This window comes from Salvelinus namaycush, chromosome 1, assembly GCF_016432855.1.
Source record: "Salvelinus namaycush isolate Seneca chromosome 1, SaNama_1.0, whole genome shotgun sequence".
Taxonomy (NCBI): domain Eukaryota; kingdom Metazoa; phylum Chordata; class Actinopteri; order Salmoniformes; family Salmonidae; genus Salvelinus; species Salvelinus namaycush.
The window spans coordinates 16,469,338-16,488,651 of record NC_052307.1 but is presented as its reverse complement, the minus strand read 5'-3'; the positions used below and the strand labels follow the sequence as shown (position 1 = coordinate 16,488,651).

General features: G+C 47.0%; 1 protein-coding gene across 1 annotated transcript in view; it reads left to right on the top strand.

Moving 5' to 3' along the window:
* The first annotated feature begins 12,801 nt into the window (after nt 1–12,801).
* The window catches only part of LOC120051073 (vacuolar protein sorting-associated protein 13A-like), a 79,165-nt gene continuing 72,652 nt past the window's right edge, over nt 12,802–19,314 (top strand). The window contains exons 1-14 of the mRNA XM_038997744.1: nt 12,802–12,901; nt 15,472–15,515; nt 15,621–15,663; nt 15,829–15,924; nt 16,036–16,137; nt 16,377–16,486; nt 16,620–16,679; nt 16,993–17,052; nt 17,171–17,251; nt 17,367–17,424; nt 17,636–17,763; nt 18,077–18,183; nt 18,415–18,586; nt 19,119–19,181. Coding sequence (XP_038853672.1) covers nt 12,802–12,901; nt 15,472–15,515; nt 15,621–15,663; nt 15,829–15,924; nt 16,036–16,137; nt 16,377–16,486; nt 16,620–16,679; nt 16,993–17,052; nt 17,171–17,251; nt 17,367–17,424; nt 17,636–17,763; nt 18,077–18,183; nt 18,415–18,586; nt 19,119–19,181 — 1,224 coding nt within the window. The remainder of the gene's footprint in view (nt 12,902–15,471; nt 15,516–15,620; nt 15,664–15,828; nt 15,925–16,035; nt 16,138–16,376; nt 16,487–16,619; nt 16,680–16,992; nt 17,053–17,170; nt 17,252–17,366; nt 17,425–17,635; nt 17,764–18,076; nt 18,184–18,414; nt 18,587–19,118; nt 19,182–19,314) is intronic.

Below are 19,314 nucleotides of genomic sequence, written 5' to 3'. Positions count from 1 at the left end.
TGGAGGCTCCGGACTGGGGACCGTCTCTGGAGGCTTCGGACTGGGGACCGTCGCTGGAGGCTCTGGACGGTGGACCGTCGCTGCAGGCTCCTTGCCATGGATCTTCAATACAGGCTCCGGGCCATGGATCATCACTGGAGGCTTCGTGCCATGGATTACCACTACAGGTTCCGGGCCATGGATCATCACTGGAGGCTTCGTGCCATGGATTACCACTACAGGCTCCGGGCCATGGATCATCACTGGAGGCTTCGTGCCATGGATCATCACTGGAGGCTCCGGGTCATGGATCATCACTGGAGGCTTCGTGCCATGGATTATCACTAGAGGCTCCGGGCCATGGATTATCACTGGAGGCTTTGTGCCATGGATTATCACTGGAGGCTTCGGACCATGGATCATCACTGGAAGCTTCGTACGTGGAGCCGGAACAGGTCTCACCGGACTGAAGAGACGTACTGGAAGCCTGGTGCGGGGAGCTGCCACAACACGTCCTGGCTGGATACCCACTTTAGCTCGGTGAGGGTGGAGAGCTGGCACGGGACGCACTGGGCTATGAAGGCGCACTGGAGGCATAGTGCGTATAGCCAGTGCAGGACACACTGGACCGTGGAGGTGCACCGGAGGTCTGGAGCGCAGAGCTGGCACAACTCGTCCTGGCTGGATACCCCCTGTAGCCCGGCAAGTGCGGGGAGCTGGAACAGGCCGCACTGGGCTGTGCCGGCGAACTGGGGATACCGTGCATAGAGCTGGCGCAAGATATCCTGGACCGAAGAGACGCACCGGAGGCCATGAGCGTTGAGCCGGCACAATCCATCCTGGCTGAATGCCCACTCTAGCACGGCAACTGCGGGGAGCTTGCAAAGAGCGCACCAGGCTGTGGCTGCTCACTGGGGACACAGTGCGCATCACCGCACAACACGGTGCCTGACCAGTCACACGCTCCCCACAGTAAGCACGGGGAGTTGGCTCAGGTCTGAACCCTGACTCCACCAATCTCCCCGTGTGCCCCCCCAAAAACATTTTTGGGGCTGCCTCTCGTGCTTGCTACGCTGAGCTAACTCCTCGTAATGTCGCCGTTCCGCTTCCGCTGCCTCTATCTCCTCCTTTGGACGGCGATACTCCCCAGCCCTTGTCCAGGGTCCTGCTCCATCCAGGATTTCCTCCCAGGTCCAGTCCTCCTGACCACGCTGCTTGGTCCTTTGGTGGTGGGATCTTCTGTAACGTTTGTCGTCGGAAGGAGACCAATGTGCAGCGTGGTAGGCGTACCTTTTCTTTATTAAAATGTTCCACCAAAAAAAACAATAAACAACTCAACGAACGAAAAGCTTAGGAGTGTCACAATTCCAATGGTGAAATGAAGGAGTCAGGTGCAGAGAGCAGGGTAGTTCCGAGCAAGTGGAATTTATTATTTCAACCAGAAATAATCTATGAGACGGCTACGCCACACAACAAAGGGCGCGTCAAAAAATACAGTCCAACATAAATTAGGACAGAATCCACTATATAAATCACCACCACAAAAAACAGAATAACAAGCCCGCACAAAAGTCGGCGGGCCAACTGGGTTTAAATAACACCCTAACCCTAAACACAAAACAGGTGTAACCAATTAGACAAACCTAAAAGAAAACAGAAAAGGGGATCGGTGGCAGCTAGTAGGCCGGAGACGACGACCGCCGAGCGCCGCCCGAACGGGAAGAGGCACCATCCGCGGCGGGATTCGTAACAGTACCCCCCTCCCGACGCCTCGAGGACGACCCGGAGGGCGAGGAGCAGGGCGATCCGGGTGGAGGCGGTGAAATTCCCTCAAGAGGGAAGGATCCAAAATGTCCCCCACCGGTACCCAGCATCTCTCCTCCGGACCGTACCCCTCCCAGTCCACGAGGTACTGCAGGCCCCTCACCCGGCGTCTCGAGTCCAGAATAGTTCGTACCATGTACGCCGGGGACCCCTCGATGTCAAGAGGGGGCGGAGGGACCTCTGGCACCTCATTTTCCTGAAGGGGACCAGCTACCACCGGCCTGAGGAGAGACACATGAAACGAGGGGTTAATACGATAGTAAGAGGGAAGTTGTAACCTATAACACACCTCGTTTATCCTCCTCAGGACTTTAAATGGCCCCACACACTGCGGCCCCAGCTTCCGGCAGGGCAGGCGGAGGGGCAGGTTTCGGGCCGAGAGCCAGACCCTGTCCCCTGGTGCGAACACAGGGGCCTCACTGCGGTGGCGGTCAGCGCTCCTCTTCTGCCGTTCACTGGCCTGCCTGAGAGAGTCCTGGACTGCCCGCCAGGTCTCTCTAGAGCGCTGTACCCACTCCTCCACCGCAGGAGCGTCGGTCTGGCTCTGATGCCACGGAGCCAGGACCGGCTGGTACCCCAGTACGCATTCGAAGGGCGACATGTTCGTTGATGAGTGGCGGAGTGAGTTCTGGGCCAACTCTGCCCACGGGACGTACCTTGCCCACTCTCCTGGCCGGTCCTGGCAATACGACCTCAGAAACCTACCCACTTCCTGGTTCACTCTTTCCACCTGCCCATTACTTTCGGGGTGATACCCAGAGGTAAGGCTGACCGAGACCCCCAGACGCTCCATAAACGCCCTCCACACCCGGGACGTGAACTGGGGACCTCGATCAGATACGATGTCCTCCGGCACCCCGTAATGCCGGAAGACGTGGGTAAATACAGCCTCCGCAGTCTGTAGGGCCGTAGGGAGACCAGGCAATGGGAGGAGACGACAGGACTTAGAGAACCGATCCACAACGACCAGAACGGTAGTGTTCCCCTGAGATGGAGGAAGATCAGTCAGAAAATCTACCGATAGATGAGACCATGGCCGTTGTGGAACCGGGAGGGGTTGTAACTTCCCTCTCAGTAGGTGCCTAGGAGCCTTACTCTGTGCGCATACCGAACAGGAGGAGACATAGAGTCTCACGTCCTTAGCCAAGGTGGGCCACCAGTATTTCCCCCGAAGACCCCGCACTGTCCTCTCAATCCCCGGATGACCCGAAGAAGGTAGTGTGTGAGCCCACCGAATCAATCGATCACGGACACCAAGCGGTACGTACGTAAGGCCAGTCGGACACTGAGAAGGCGCAGGTTCTACCCTCAACGCCCGCTCGATGTCCGCGTCCACCTCCCATACCACCGGGGCCACCAGCCAAGAGGCTGGAAGGATGGGAGTCGGATCGATGGGCCGGTCTTCGGTGTCATAGAAACGGGACAGCGCGTCGGCCCTAGTATTGAGGGAACCTGGTCTATAAGAGATCGTAAATCTAAAGCGTGTAAAGAACATGGCCCACCTAGCCTGACGCGGATTCAGTCTCTTCGCCACTCGGATATACTCCAGATTGCGGTGGTCAGTCCAGATGAGGAAAGGGTATTTAGCCCCCTCAAGCCAGTGTCTCCACACCTTCAGGGCTTTTACCATAGCTAGTAACTCCCGGTCCCCCACATCATAGTTCCACTCCGCCGGACCCAGCTTCTTAGAAAAGAAAGCACAGGGACGGAGCTTCGGTGGCGTGCCCGAGCGCTGTGATAGCACGGCTCCAACACCAGCCTCGGACGCATCCACCTCCACTATGAACGCTAATGAAGGGTCCGGATGCGCCAACACGGGAGCCTCAGTAAACCGTGCCTTCAACTGGTTGAAGGCTCCCTCTGCCTCGGCCGACCACCGTAGACGCACCGGCCCCCCCTTCAGCAGTGAGGTAATTGGCGCCGCCACTTGGCCAAAACCCCGGATAAACCTCCGGTAGTAATTGGCAAACCCTAAAAACCGCTGCACCTCCTTTACCGTGGTCGGAGTCGGCCAATTACGCACGGCGTTAACGCGGTCACACTCCATCACCACCCCTGAGGTGGAAATGCGATAACCCAGGAAGGAAACGGCTTGTTTGGAGAACACACATTTCTCAGCCTTGACGTATAGGTCATGCTCCAGCAGCCGCCCAAGGACCCTGCGCACCAGGGAGACATGCGCGGCGCGTGTGGCAGAATAGATCAAGATGTCATCAATATATACTACCACACCCTGCCCGTGCAAGTCCCTGAGAATCTCATCTACAAAGGATTGGAAGACGGCTGGAGCATTCTTTAACCCATACGGCATGACGAGGTACTCATAGTGGCCTGATGTTGTACTAAACGCTGTTTTCCACTCGTCTCCTCCCCGAATACGCACCAGATTATACGCGCTCCTGAGGTCCAGTTTTGTGAAAAAACGCGCTCCGTGGAATGATTCCACCGCCGTAGCGATGAGAGGTAGCGGATAACTAAATCCCACTGTGATTGAATTGAGACCTCGATAATCAATGCACGGACGCAGTCCTCCCTCCTTTTTTCTCACAAAAAAGAAACTCGAGGAGGCGGGTGACATGGAGGGCCGAATGAACCCTTGTCTCAGAGCTTCCGTGACATATGTCTCCATAGCCAACGTCTCCTCCAGTGACAATGGGTACACGTGACTCCTGGGAAGTGCAGCGTTCTCCTGGAGGTTTATCACGCAATCCCACCGTCGATGAGGTGGTAATTTGGTTGCTTTTTTCTTACTAAAAGCGATAGCCAAATCGGCATATTCTGGGGGAATGCGCACAGTGGAAACCTGGTCTGGACTCTCCACCGACGTGGCACCGATGGAAACTCCCACACACCTACCTGAACACTCCTCTGACCACCCCTGAAGAGCTCCCTGTCTCCAGGAAATGAGGGGATTGTGAATGGCTAGCCAGGGAACCCCCAACACCACTGGAAACCCAGGTGAATCAATAAGGTAGAAACTAATCTGCTCCCTATGATCCCCCTGCGTTACCATGTCCAGCGGAATCGTGGCCTCCCTGATCAGCCCTGACCCTAACGGTCGGCTATCTAAGGAGTGCACAGGGAAAGGTGGGTCTATCTGCACCAGCGGAATAACCAACTTACGGGCGAGTCCGCGATCCATAAAACTCCCAGCTGCGCCTGAGTCGACTAGCGCCTTATGCTGGAGAGAGGGGAAAAACGCAGGGAAAAAAATAACCAAAAACATGTGACCGACAGGAAGCTCTGGGTGAGTCTTGTGCCTACTCACCTGGGGTGCCCGAGAAGTATTCCGCCTGCCATCTCTACTCCCAGAGGCACTCCTCCAGCACCGGTCCGAAGTGTGTCCTCTTCGGCCACAATAGGTGCAAGAGAAGCCACCTCCTCCGGCCCCCCTAGATGCAGCCCCTCCCAACTCCATCGGAGTTGGAGCGGGAGGGCTGGGAGGTGGAACTGACAGGACCCCCTCTGAACGCCCGCGGGCAGCTAGCAGGTTGTCCAGTCGTATTGACATGTCAATAAGCTCATCGAGGGAGAGTGTAGTGTCCCGACAAGCTAGCTCCCGACGGACGTCCTCCCGAAGGCTACATCGGTAATGGTCCATCAGGGCCCTGTCATTCCACCCCGCACCAGCAGCCAAGGTCCGGGAACTCCAACGCGAAGTCTTGCGCACTCCTCGTCTCCTGTCTGAGGTGGAACAGTCGCTCACCCACCGCACGGCCCTCCTGAGGCTAACACTCTCCTCTCCCGAGGGAGTCGGATGAACAGTAGCCAAGTAGAGCTCCAACTGGAGCAAAAACCCCTGGCACCCAGCCACCGCTCCGTCGTACTCCCTCGGGAGCGCGAGATGCAACGCGCCGGAACCAGACGTTGACGTGGAAGGAGTAGGTTGCGACGTCCGTGAAGGAGCTGGGGTAGACGTCGGGAAACCACTCCTCTCCCATCGCTCCATCCTCTCCATCATCATGTCCATCGCCGACCCAATCCTATGGAGAACGGCGGTGTGATGGAGGACACGCTCCTCCATCGATGGAAGAGGGGTGGTTGCTGCTTCTGCTGACTCCATGGTGGGTGCGGGCTTCTGTCACAATTCCAATGGTGAAATGAAGGAGTCAGGTGCAGAGAGCAGGGTGGTTCCGAGCAAGTGGAATTTATTATTTCAACCAGAAATAATCTATGAGACGGCTACGCCACACAACAAAGGGCGCGTCAAAAAATACAGTCCAACATAAATTAGGACAGAATCCACTATATAAATCACCACCACAAAAAACAGAATAACAAGCCCGCACAAAAGTCGGCGGGCCAACTGGGTTTAAATAACACCCTAACCCTAAACACAAAACAGGTGTAACCAATTAGACAAACCTAAAAGAAAACAGAAAAGGGGATCGGTGGCAGCTAGTAGGCCGGAGACGACGACCGCCGAGCGCCGCCCGAACGGGAAGAGGCACCATCCTCGGCGGGATTCGTAACAAGGAGTGAAACCCATGCAACAAACAAAGACAAGATCCCACAAACTAGGGTGGAAAACAGGCTGCCTAAGTATGATCCCCAATCAGAGACAACGATAGACAGCTGCCTCTGATTGGGAACCATACTCGGCCAACAAAGAAATATAAACATAGATTTCCCACCCTAGTCACACCCTGACCTACCAAATAGAGAATTTAAAGGATCTCTAAGGTCAGGGCGTGACACCGCTATAAATGCTAGGTTACACAGTTTCCTCTGATAAGTCTCCAATATCAACATTTCCAAGCAAACAAAAACAGGGAGAAAGGAGAATCTGTATCTGACAATGCTGAGACAAAAGAACATACTCTTTGGCAGAATCCAGCCAGCCTTCACAAGCAAGATCATACCATATGCAAATATGCCCCCTTTTGTGTTTTACACCTCCAGCAGAGGAATTACATTTCTGAGTGCATGATATTCAGTTTTATTCAGTTTCACTGGCATATAGTATGTCTTATGGATGGTCTTAAACTACAGTAATTTATGTCTGAGAGTATATGAACATGACTGGGCATTCAAACATATCTGTATCCATTCATCATCATCAATAGCTTCTCATCATTTGATTCAGATGTAGTGTGATTGAGGCAAAAATAATAGCTAAAGTTAGTGAGCTAGCTTTTTAGCTAACGTTAGTCAACTTTTGGCTAGCTCTAATGGTACATCAACTTGCCAAAACTAGTCAAGTTAATTTACTTCTGTGAAATAGAACAAAACACACAACAGCTGTTTGATGCTGCTACTTGACAGATAGCTAGAGGCTAGAGCTGAAATGGCTGTGGTAGCTACTAGCTAGCTAGTTCATTCTCTTCAGACAGAACACAATTCGAGAGGGGGATGAAACATTAGCTAACGTTACATGTCAGTTACACTACTAGCTTAGCACTGGGAATAAATACTTTTTTTCTGTTAAGTCAAACAGCTGTTTCCTTGCCAGCTACATCAGTCAAATAAAGAGTAGCCAGTTTCTGCTCTTCTTTCTTTTACAACCAGGAGAAAAAGCGCAACACACAGCTATCGCATCTGCAGACAGCAGCACCATGCAGGTCCTATAATAATAGCTTTGCCTTCACACAGCCTGTCCACCTGCTCTGTGGTGTCCTTGTGGTCCTAAATCCAGCCGACTGAAACTGCCAAACAGCCTACCCAACAGCGCTGAGGCGTCCGCATGGTCTTAAAGCACATTGATGCCGCCTTTGTATCACAGTGCGATTATAAAACTGGGCGGGACAAAAATTACGTTTTAGAATGTGGGGGGGATCATGCCCCACCTCCCCATCCACAGTGAAAGTTGCGCCCCTGGGTTCGAGGCACATTTATTTTACTTTTACCCTTTTTTCACCCCAATTTCATGGTATCCAATTGGTAGTTACAGTCTTGTCTCATATCTGAAACTCCCGTATGGACTCAAGAGAGGCGAAGATCGAGAGCCATGCGTCCTCCGAAACACGACCCAACCAAGCTGCACTGCTTTCTTGACACAATACCCACTTAACCTGGAAGCCAGCCACACCAATGTGTCAGAGGAAACACCCTACACTTGGCGACCGTGTCAGCGTGCATATGCCCGGCCTGCCACAGGAGTCGCTAGAGCGCAATGGGACAAGGACATCCCTGCCGGCCAAACCCTCCCCTAACCCGGATTACGCTTTGCCAATTGTGCGTCGCCCCATGGGTCTCCCGGTTGCGGCCGACTCTAACCAAGATCTCTAGTGGCACAGCTAGCAACTGCGATGTGAAGAGTTTTGTATGCTTATTTTGGCGTATTTGCTATGTGTGGCTCATTTAGTAAATATCGAATAGAAGTTACGAGTGTACTGATATAAGTAGGACATTTGACATCCCTGGCAACTTTGAGAGATAAAAAACCTTTATATCAGATAAAAACCGTGTGACCCATTCAAAAGTGTCACACAAGCATGAAGATGTCATGTTCCAGGGCAGGGTTGCCAGGATTCGCAAAAATTTCCAGACAATGACCACTCAAAACCCACCCAAAAGAACTGAAACCTATGCCAAATTGATAAAAATGTCACAGCAAGAGAGGAGTTTCCATATTTATACAATAAACTATTTTTCCATAATTTTATCGAGCCAATTAAAAAGGAATATCATAGTAACTTGTTACGACGTTATAAGCAAAATTTGGTTTTTCTTAAAATAATAATTATTGCGAGCTATGACATGATGTAATAAAGGAATTTGAATATGTCGCAAGAGAAAAGATAATTTGCCCTTGATAAACTTGCCATATAATTTTCCATCAATGGATCTTGTTTGACTGCTATGATTAAGCAATGAGGCACAAGGGGGTATGGTATATGGCCAATATACCACGGCTAAGGGCTGCTCTTAAGCATGACGCAACACGGAGTGCCTGGATACAGCCGCTATATTGGCTGTATATTGGTATATTGGCCATATATCACAAACACCCAAAGTGCCTTATTGCTTTTATAAACTGGTTACCAACGTAATTAGAACAGTAAAAAAATGTAATGTCATACCCATTGTATATGGTGTGATATACTACGGCTTTCAGCCAATCGGCATTCAGGGCTTGAACATGGTTTATAATTGAGCAATAAGGCCCAAGGAGGTATGGTATATGGCTAATATACCACGTTAAGGGCTGTTCTTATGCACAATGCAACGCGGAGTGCCTGGACACAGCCCTTAGCCGTGGTATATTGACCATATACCAGAAACCACCCGAGGTGGCTTATTGCTATTATAAACAAAATCGTTAAGAATAATATAAAACCAGTCTGCACACCACCAAGGTGAATTGGTTTAGTGGTTGACAGTATTGGGGGATGGGTAATGTATTGACGCTTGAGAGCCAAATCAACACAAATTTGTTTCTATTTGTCTTTGTTACTTCTTTTTGATATTTATGAGTCTTATTTTTGTATATATTTTTATATTTACATAGTTTTAAATGTTATGATTATATATTTGTGTTGTTCCAAATGTCTGAATAAACTTTATAGTTTTTTTTGTTGGCGGGGGCGCTGAAGGGAGCCATACAAGCTAGAACCGCTACTGCTTTGACTCCATTATTTCTTGATGTGCATCAGTTCTAGGCAGCGTTTCAAACTAAAAGTAGACAGCCGTCGGCCATAAACCATAGCCCTTGAATGACGTTTTACGTCGTCACATCCGAGTGTACGTTAAATGTCCCTTGCCCAAGAAAGGGAGAGTGATGATCGGAGAGGCAACGTCCTTGGTTGAAATCTTGAAGTTGAGCTTAAAAACAACCAACCTAGTTATTAATATACCTAGTAAACTAACGTATTTAGCTAGCACTCCTGTCAGGTAGCTAGCTACAGATACCCATAGCTGGCTAGCTAGTTTTATAGTTTGGTAATTTATTCCAATACATTTCAGAATTGCAAAAAATATATTTATGAATCTAGCAACGTTTTATTGGCTCCTCACTACGAATCTAAGCCAATTTGCCAACGCTAAAATCAATGTATATATATATATATATATATATTTTTTTTTTAGCAAGCTAGCTTCGTACTTTCTTTCTAACATGCCGAAAATGCAGCCTTGTTTATTGAATTTGACACTTCGCGGCCACCAGAGTTTAACATGTGACTATAGTTTGCATTGAATTGTGGGTCATATTAACCCGCTGAGGGGGTAAAATAATGTGCTTACGAGGGTAAAATAATGTGCTTACGAAAAAGGGTTGGAAATAGGTGTCTCCATAACGACCATCTAAATGTATTTATTATTTATTTATTTTATTGCATAAAAAACAGTATACAAACGACAATCTAAATAGCCTATGTACAACTGGTAAAAAGTTGTTAGGACGTGCACTGCTCCCTCTTCTCTCGGCCAATAGCTGTAGTGCTCTCTCAACACACACCCCTCCGTCCCTCCCCAACACTCACTCCCTCAGCAACAACCTGCCTCTGCCAGACAGTAAGCAACAGGTCACAGTGAATATATATATATATATATATATATATATATATATATATATATATATATATATATATATATATATTTGTTAAGAGAAATGCCATGGCGGCCGCAGTGCAATTTACTAATAGCCCCAAAAAACGTAACCAATACATTTTCACGAGCGACATCGTCAGAAAACAGCAAATGTGCAACACTGCTTGAGAGCTCTGTCAAAGCAGGACATCTCCGCTAAACTTTTTGGAAATGGTAAATTCACTTAAACGCATCTCAAGTGCAAATATGGTTCAGCAGCTCAAATCAGCAGGATGGGGGGCATTGTTATTAGGAAGTAGGTCTACCATGGATCACTAAAATAACGATTTTGATCACACTTTATCAATTTAAATATTATGGGGACATCTATACATTTGGCAGCCAAGCATGAAATATCTTCACGCCTATAACAAACTCCAGGCTTCCATCATGAGTCAATTATATAAATAAAAAAATTGAATTAAAGGGGGCAGTTTGGAAAAAAATAATCCTGTGTGACTCCTCCTCTGAAATAACGCCCATGCTTGGATTATCATTACAAAACCAACGTCTCTAGTAATACCTGTCCGAATAGGGCTATAACATGGCAAAGAATAGGTGTATCAACACAGTGCCAGCATCATCCCATGTGATCCGTCAAGGCTGCACACAGCATAAATATTACTGCAATATTCTAGTTCCTACACATTACCTTCTATATTCAAACAAAATAGGCATTTTATAGGCTAAATTGATGACTAAATGGGCATGCTCATGTCAGTCCTCTAGAACGCAAATGTAGTCTTCCTAGTAGGACTGTAATGAGGTGGCGTGTTCGCATCCGTTTCAGCGTGTTTTTGAGTCTAGCAAGAGTCGCCTCTTTCAACTCTAACCACAGGAGTCGACTACTTTCGACTCCAACAATAGGAGTCGCCATAGTCTATGGCATATAGAAAAGAAAATGCCAATAGTGTGCAACTGCAGCCCGCAATTTGGGGCGTCCCTGTGTGTAGGCATTCCTGCATGTGCCCCACCTCGATTATCCCATTGGTTCCTCTCAAGGTGGAGCGCTACCATCATTTAGGTTCACTCCAATCTTAATCTAGGGCATCTGATTCAATAATTGGCTGGTTGATCAAATTCATCATCAAATTCAAACCTAGTTCTATTACTGAATGCATTCAACTGAAATGTGTCTTCCGCATTTAACCCAACCCCTCTGAATCAGAGAGGTGCGGGGGGCTGCCATAATCGACATCCACGGCGCTCGGGGAACAGTGGGTTAACTGCCTTGCTAAGGAGCAGAACGACATAATTGTACCTTGTCAGCTCGGGGATTCGATCCAACAACCTTTCGGTTACTGGCCCAACGCTCTAGGCTACCTGCCGCCCACAGGACATCAACAGCCAGCCAGGGTTTCGTTAAATAAACTAAAAGCACAATACTTTTTATTGCACGTTTAGGCCTAATTAAACATGCATTTGACGATGTTTAATTTCAATTCACTGGCACTATGACGAATAGTTTAATCATACTCATTGGTAGCTTAATATATACTGTAACGACCCTGTGTTTATAAGCGCGGAAATCGACTCTGCCGCTGGAGCATGCTTTTGCGGCACAGTCGATAGCGCGCCGGACCTCGGGCTAGGAGGTCGAGGGTTCGAGACCTGCTCCCTGCCTGTTTCATTACATTGGTGTCGGAAGTGATCGGACCTCGCATCCACGACAGTGCGTGTGCTTGGCCGGTGAGCGCGTTCCTGTAAGACGTAAAGTCGCAAGCTAGCGCGAGGACGCGCTCTTTAAAAGGAGGGAGTAGTGTAACGACCCTGTGTTTATAAGCGCGGAAATCGACTCTGCCGCTCGAGCATGCTTTTGCGGCACAGTCGATAGCGCGCCGGACCTCGGGCTAGAAGGTCGAGGGTTCGAGACCTGCTCCCTGCCTGTTTCATTACAATACTTTAATATACTTTATGGGTATTTACACGGCACTGATAGACAAGACATAGCGAGATACAGATTATAATATAGTTTATGCGCCTATTCCGACAGTCTGTCTGCCTGGCCACATCCTCCCTCTCCTGCTCTTCCATTTTAAAATACACCATTGCGATAGCCAACGCTATATATTTTGATTACCGATGCACGGTTCTGACTTTCTGCCTGGTGATCGACATGTCTATGCCTGGCTGTGCCTCTCCCTCTCTTTCTTCGCTGTGTATTGCACCCCCATAGCTCTGAAAGATGCGAGAGTTTGTTCTCGAAGTAGGCGACGGCAAATAGTTTCCTCCGATGCAAAAATACTGAACCTTAGGAGTCGATTCATAGTGGAATCGAAGTTTGACAACCAGAAATGAGAGTCGACGGGCAAGGAATCGATTATTTTGGAATCGACTCCCCACCACTACTCTACTGACGCAACCAAATGTTTGAGAAACAGGACTAGGCGCGACAGGTAGCTAGCTAGTCAAGAGAAACTTAATGTAAACAACTGAACATGGTGACCGAGAGGTGAACGACACAGCAACATGGTCTTCGAAAGCGTGGTGGTAGATGTCCTAAACAGGTTTCTGGGGGACTACGTTGTGAACCTTGACACCTCACAACTCAAGCTCGGGATTTGGGGAGGTAACGTTACTTTGACGATTAAGTGTTTTATGGTTTGCAAGACAACGGGCACACTATTTTCACGGCACTTAAATACGAAGTGATTTTCGATAGCCCTGGTCCATTTCCTAACCTACTACGAAAAAGTCACTTCGGTACTAGTATCGAAGTGCCGTGAAAAGAGTGTTTCCCAGAGTAAGACAAGGCTGGTTTGCTGAGGGCAAGTATTGCTACTATGCTTGCTTGTTAAGGTTTTGTAGGCAACTGGCTAGCTATTATGGGGTTTTATTTGCTAACCAGGTAGCTACGTTTGCTAGTCTACATCAGTCAACTAGCCCAGGAAGCCATCTTCACAGGTTTGCTCGCAAGCCCTACCCCCCAAAAAGCCAACGTTTTTTGTTTGGCTGGAGTCCAGGTGTGGTCACGCCCGTTTCTTATTATTTGTCTTCTTCTATGGTATAATGGCGTTCGCAACAATTAGAAGTGCATTCCGCCACTTACTGTGCGGGTGGATAATAAGGATCCCAAAAAGGAAAACATTAGAGTAAAAATAAATAGACAAACTATCAAAAAATAAATAAATAAAATAAAATCTACCTGCTTTTCTGTAAAAACCTAATTCTAATCAGGTCCCAATACAGGCTCAGAAGCCTCCTGTGAGGGCTGGACATTTTTTAGGACAATAGTCCTTGTAGTGCTTCTGCCGTGAAGTCTTGGAGCCCCAAAAACTTCTCGGCTGCAGATATGATATCCAGCTTCTTGGACTTCTTAGACACTTGTGCTGTACAATTAATCACTGTGGCTATAAATGCCAAAAAATCCACCTTCTTCACAGTGAGTGTATCCAGTCGACCTCCGACTATCTTCACCGACCAACACATAGGAGAATCGTTACGCAGCCCTGATCTTTGACACCTCGACCTCCTTCACCCTAACAGGGCATTCAAGGCAGTTCGGAGTATGATCCCCACCACAGTTGCAACATTTTCCATTCACAGATTATTCAATATCATACTTCTCCCGTCTGCAAACATTTGACACGTGGCCAATTTTGCATATTTTTTATATTGAATGTTATCAGCTCTTCAACCAAAACCTAATATTATCTGAGTGAACAAGTAGCACAACAATTACATACATACTTATTTAATTTATTTCATAAACAAAGTTATGCAACACCCATTGATGCTCTCAAAAAAATGTATTGCCCACTTACACTCAATAACTGGTGCCAACTTTAGCTGCAATGACTCTAACCAAACACTTCCTGTAGTTGTTGATCAGTCTCTCTTGTCGCTGTGGAGGAATTTTGGCCCACTCTTCCATGCAGGACTGCTTTAACTCAGTGACATTTGTGGGTTTTCATGCATGAACTGTGCATTTCAAGTCCTGCCACAACATATCAATTGGGATTAGGTCTGGACTTTGACTGGGCCATTCCAAAATTTCAAATGTTTTGATTTTAAGTCATTTTTATGTAGACTTGATTGTGTGTTTTGGATCATTGTCTTGCTGCATGACCCAGCTGTGCTTCAGTTGTGCTTCAACGGATGGCCTGACATTCTCCTGTAGAATTCATGGTTCCTTCTTTTAAGGCAAGTGGTCCAGGTCCTAAGGCAGCAAAGCATCCCCAAAGCATCACACTACCACCACCATGCTTTACCATTGGTATGAGGTTCTTACTGTGGAAGGCAGCTTTTGGTTTTCGCCAGGCATGTCGTCGAAGAAGTTAGACTTTTGAATCATCTGTCCATAGAACATTCTTCCAAGAGTCTTGATAATCATCCAGGTGCTTCCAGGTGTTTTTGGCAAACTTGAGTCAACATTTTGTACATCACATCATGGGTCCCATTATGCCTGGCGAAAACCAAACAAAGCATTCCACAGTAAGAGCCTCATACCAACGGTCAAGCATATCAGAGAATTCTACAGGAGATTGTCAGATCATCCGTCTGTGAGCTGAAGCTGAAGCGCAGCTGGGTCATGCAGCAAGACAATGATCCAAAACACACAATCAAGTCTACATGAAAATGGCTAAAAAGCAAAACATTTGAAATTTTGGAATGGTCTAGTCAATTTTGGAATGGTCTAATCCCAATTGAGATGATGTGGCAGGACTTGAAATTAGCAGTTCATGCTTGAAAACCCACAAATGTTGTATTTCTGCATGTAAGAGTGGGCCAAAATTCCTCCACAGCGATGTGAGAGACTGATCAACAACTACAGGAAGTTTAAGCAGTTCAGCATAGAAGAGTGGGCCAAAATTCCTCCACAGCGATGTGAGAGACTGATCAACAACTACAGGAAGCATTTGGTTGCAGTCATTGCACCTAAAAGTTGCACAACCAGAAAGATATGATACTTGGAGTTGTAAGTCCAAGGCCTGACACCTTGCCAACAGACAGAGCACATGATAACATAAGGTGCCGCTTGCCAATATTTGTATAGTGAAATGAGGCAAAGTTATTTGTCAGCTTAGGCTCAGCCCTATATGTTTCCAACCTCATGGTACTATGTATCTATTAGCGCTGTATATTCATGTAACAGTGCTTCTTGAGTCCTTTTAAACCAATATGCTTTTTTCCCCCTAGGTGATGCTGTGCTCAGAAATCTTGAAATAAAGGAAAATGCCTTGGTAGGTTTTACATGAATGGCTAGGCCTCCTGCTAAACGTATCAGTTGTTAATTATGTAGGTACATTGACATTGTATCGTGCTGAATATTTTTGTTCTTGTTTCAGAGTCAACTTGACATTCCTTTTAAAGTAAGAGCCGGACATATAGGTAAGATTTGTACGATGACTCTCAACACAACACCTACCGTAACCCTATGACATTTACAATAGTGCCTTCCTCCTACTCCCTCTTTCTCACTCTTCAACCTCTTTCTATTTGTTCTCTCACTCTGCTGTGTGTGTGTGTGTGTGTTTGTGTGTGTGGTTCTGTCAGGACGTTTGGAGCTGAAGATTCCATGGAAGAATCTGTACACCCAGTCAGTGGAAGCTACACTGGATGGAGTTTACCTGCTCATCGTGCCCACAGCCAGTGAGAACCTGACCTTATCACCGATATGCATGAACCCTAGCTGTAGTGTGTGTGTGTGTGCACGTGTCTTTGCTTTTGTTAATGGGTAGCCTATGTCTTTGCATGTTTTAGGTATAAAGTATGATGCAGAGAAGGAGGAGAAACAGCTTCAGGAGGCTCGTCAGAGGGAGCTGCAGAGGATCGAAGAGACCAAACAGAAAGCAGCGGAACAAGGTCAGAGTTCATGTGTCTGTCTGTTTTGGCAGTTAGTTACAATATTATACATTTTGAGTCTTTGTAAGTAATGTATAGCTTCAAAATGTTTAAAACCGTCATGTGCATCTCAGGCTGTCAATCAGTGTTTACATTTCCCCACACGCACCCCTTGGCGGGGCTGCCTTTGGGTTAAAACACAGACTCAGGACTGTGACTTTAATGCATGTGTTCTTATATCATGTTCATTGGTGTCACAGAAAACCCCGCACTTGAGAAACAAGACACCTTTGTGGAGAAACTGGTGACACAGGTGATCAAGAACCTTCAGGTGAAGATCTCCAACATCCATATCCGCTATGAGGATGACGTGAGTATTCTGCCTAGTGTACTACAGTAGTACTACACTAGTACTACAGTATTAGAACTATGTATATTACTACTGTGTTGCATTACTGTAAGTTTCTTTCTCCTCTCGTCTCTTTCTCTCTTCTCTTTCTCAGGTCACCAATCCCAAATGCCCATTATCATTTGGAATGTCTCTACAGAACCTCAGCCTTCAGGTAATGTGTGTGTCGCCTTCTCATGAAATCTGTCATTCATTGTGGATGATGTACAATCTAAATTGCAGCGGTTCGATTTAGTTAACGTCTGGATGTGGGATATGTGATGTTGTCGTGGTTAAAGGAATAGTTCACCCAAATTACAAAATGTGATATTGGTTTCCTTACCCTGTAAGCAGTCTATGGACAAGGTATGATAGCAATCCATGCTTTGGTTTTGTTATGGTTGTGGTCAGAGTTATGGTCTATTTGTGGTCTGACGCTGAAACAGTATCACGTAACTTCTCAACCCCAAAACTGTGTTACCCCACAGACAGCAGATGAGAACTGGAAACCTTGTCTTCTGAATGAGAAAGCCAAGCTGTTTTTCAAGGTAGAGTATTCTTTACAGCAATGGTTATTCTGTAGATGAGTTTTACATACATTATGACACTATTATACTGTCAACAGCGTTCTAAGCTGTTTTCTATCGTGCTTTTTCCTCTCCTCAGCTTGTCCAGTTGGACAATCTCTTTGCCTACTGGAACGTGAACTCAATGCTGTACTCCAATCACATGCCAGACGAGGCCCTGGTGAGTGACCGTGTCATCAATCAGCACCGTTGCTGAGCGGTGAGTCTCTTAAGTGAGAGTGATGTCTATCTATGATGTCTAATTAAGTGTCTCTTCCTGTCTGTCGTTTCCACAGCGATGCCTCCAGAACAGCATGGATATCTACAGTTCCACCCCCATGAAACACGATTTCAGTGAGTGTTGCCTCGTCGATATAGGGGTGTGACATAGTCTGGATCAGTCTTGGTATTCATGTTGCCATCCACCTGATACAGGGAATCAAATCAGTCATTTGAGTGTATTGTAATTGAATACTTTTTCTCATTATTTAAACCCACTGTTGAATTGTTGTTTATTTCGGTATCATATCCTTATTAACCTAATTTTCCTGTTCAATGCTGGCAGTTTTTCGTCCGATAACAGCCAATGCGAAGCTGAGCATGAACCCCCGGTCAGACGTAAACTTCTCTTCACCCAAGATAGACTTGGTAGTCAATCTGAGAGAGGTGGCCGTGGAGCTGAACAGGCCACAGGTGAGATGGGAGAGAGGCCATGAAAGAGAGAGCGAGAAAGGGCTACATTTTCTTCGAGCAAAAGAGCACATTTGCCAAAAAAATACTGTAAAACTCATTAGAATCTGCATTGTGACTTCAACAATGTGCATAATAAGGAGGGTGGCTATTATTTAACCACAGTGAAGGACACTGATGCATGCGATTTCCACAATTTTGCTATCCTGTCTATTTGAAATGTTACAGTATTTTTACCAATATAAAATCGTGTTTATTATTTCCCTCTCTGTCTTCTTCGTTGACCCCTGAACTCTGACCCTTTCCCTCTCTGCAGTATATCAGCATTCTGGAGCTCCTGGGCTCGGTGGATATGATGTCACGCAACCTGCCGTACAGGAAATACCGGCCGCAATTCCACGTGCACACCAACGCCTACATATGGTCAACACTCACTCTTTTGTTTCTTATACAAAAAAATACTTAAAGCCTTTTCCCTTGATGTATTGATGACAATTGTGGTTATTGTTCATGTTTAGGCAGTGGATGATAATTGTGTCATGTTGCATGCCACCCAGTATAAGATTATTAGACACATTTTTCCAATCAATTGAGTTACAGTGATGTACACAGACTAGGCCCATTGTGACTCACTCTGCCTGTGTTTTCATCTAGGTGGCAGTATGTGATTACGGGCATCATGGAGGTGGACGTGAAGCCACGGCTGCACATGTGGTCGTGGCAGCGCATCCACCGCCACCGGCAGACAGTCAAGCGTTACAGAGCGCTCTACAAGTCCAAGATCACCAACAAGAAGCCCACTGAGAAGCTGCTCAGGGAAGTGGAGGTGTGTGGAGATCAGGGTCATGTTCATTAGGCACCAAATGGAAGAAAACTGACAAACAGGAAGGGACTTCCTGTACTTGTCCAATAAGAAGCACACATGAAAATGTTCCATTCCAAAAGGTTTTGAAACATTTTCCGTTGCGTTCCCTAAGGAGCGGAACCCAGACCTGCATTCAAATAGTATTTGTTTTGTTTCCAAAACTTGAGTAGTGCTTGATTGAGCTTGCCTGGCTGTAATTTGACCAATGGAATACTCCCTAAAGTTCAAGCCTTGCCCATCTGGCACTTCGGGCTGACTCAATCAGGCGCTCAAAGTATTTAAAAGAAAACAAAATGCTCTTTGAACCCAGGTGTGGTGGAGATTGAGAAGGGCCTGCTCCTCCCTCGCTTTCAGAGTTGCAACCCCAGTCTTCTTCTCTACTCTGCAGCATTGATTGATGGACATTAAGTCATTGATGAAGTAATAATTGATGGATTCCCATAACGGCCCAGGAACTGTTTTAATGGATCCATCTTTCCCTCCATGTGCCCAGGAGACTGAGCGGACTCTGGATATTTTTAACATCACGCTGGCCAGGCAGCAAGCTGAGATGGAGGTACAAATTGAGCTATCTGTTGAATTATTCATAGCTAACTACCTCTCTTCTCTGCATCTACTGTAATGTGTTTAGCCTGTCTGTCCGTCAACTAACTCATTTGTTCAAAATGGCAGTAAAGCATGACTGAAAT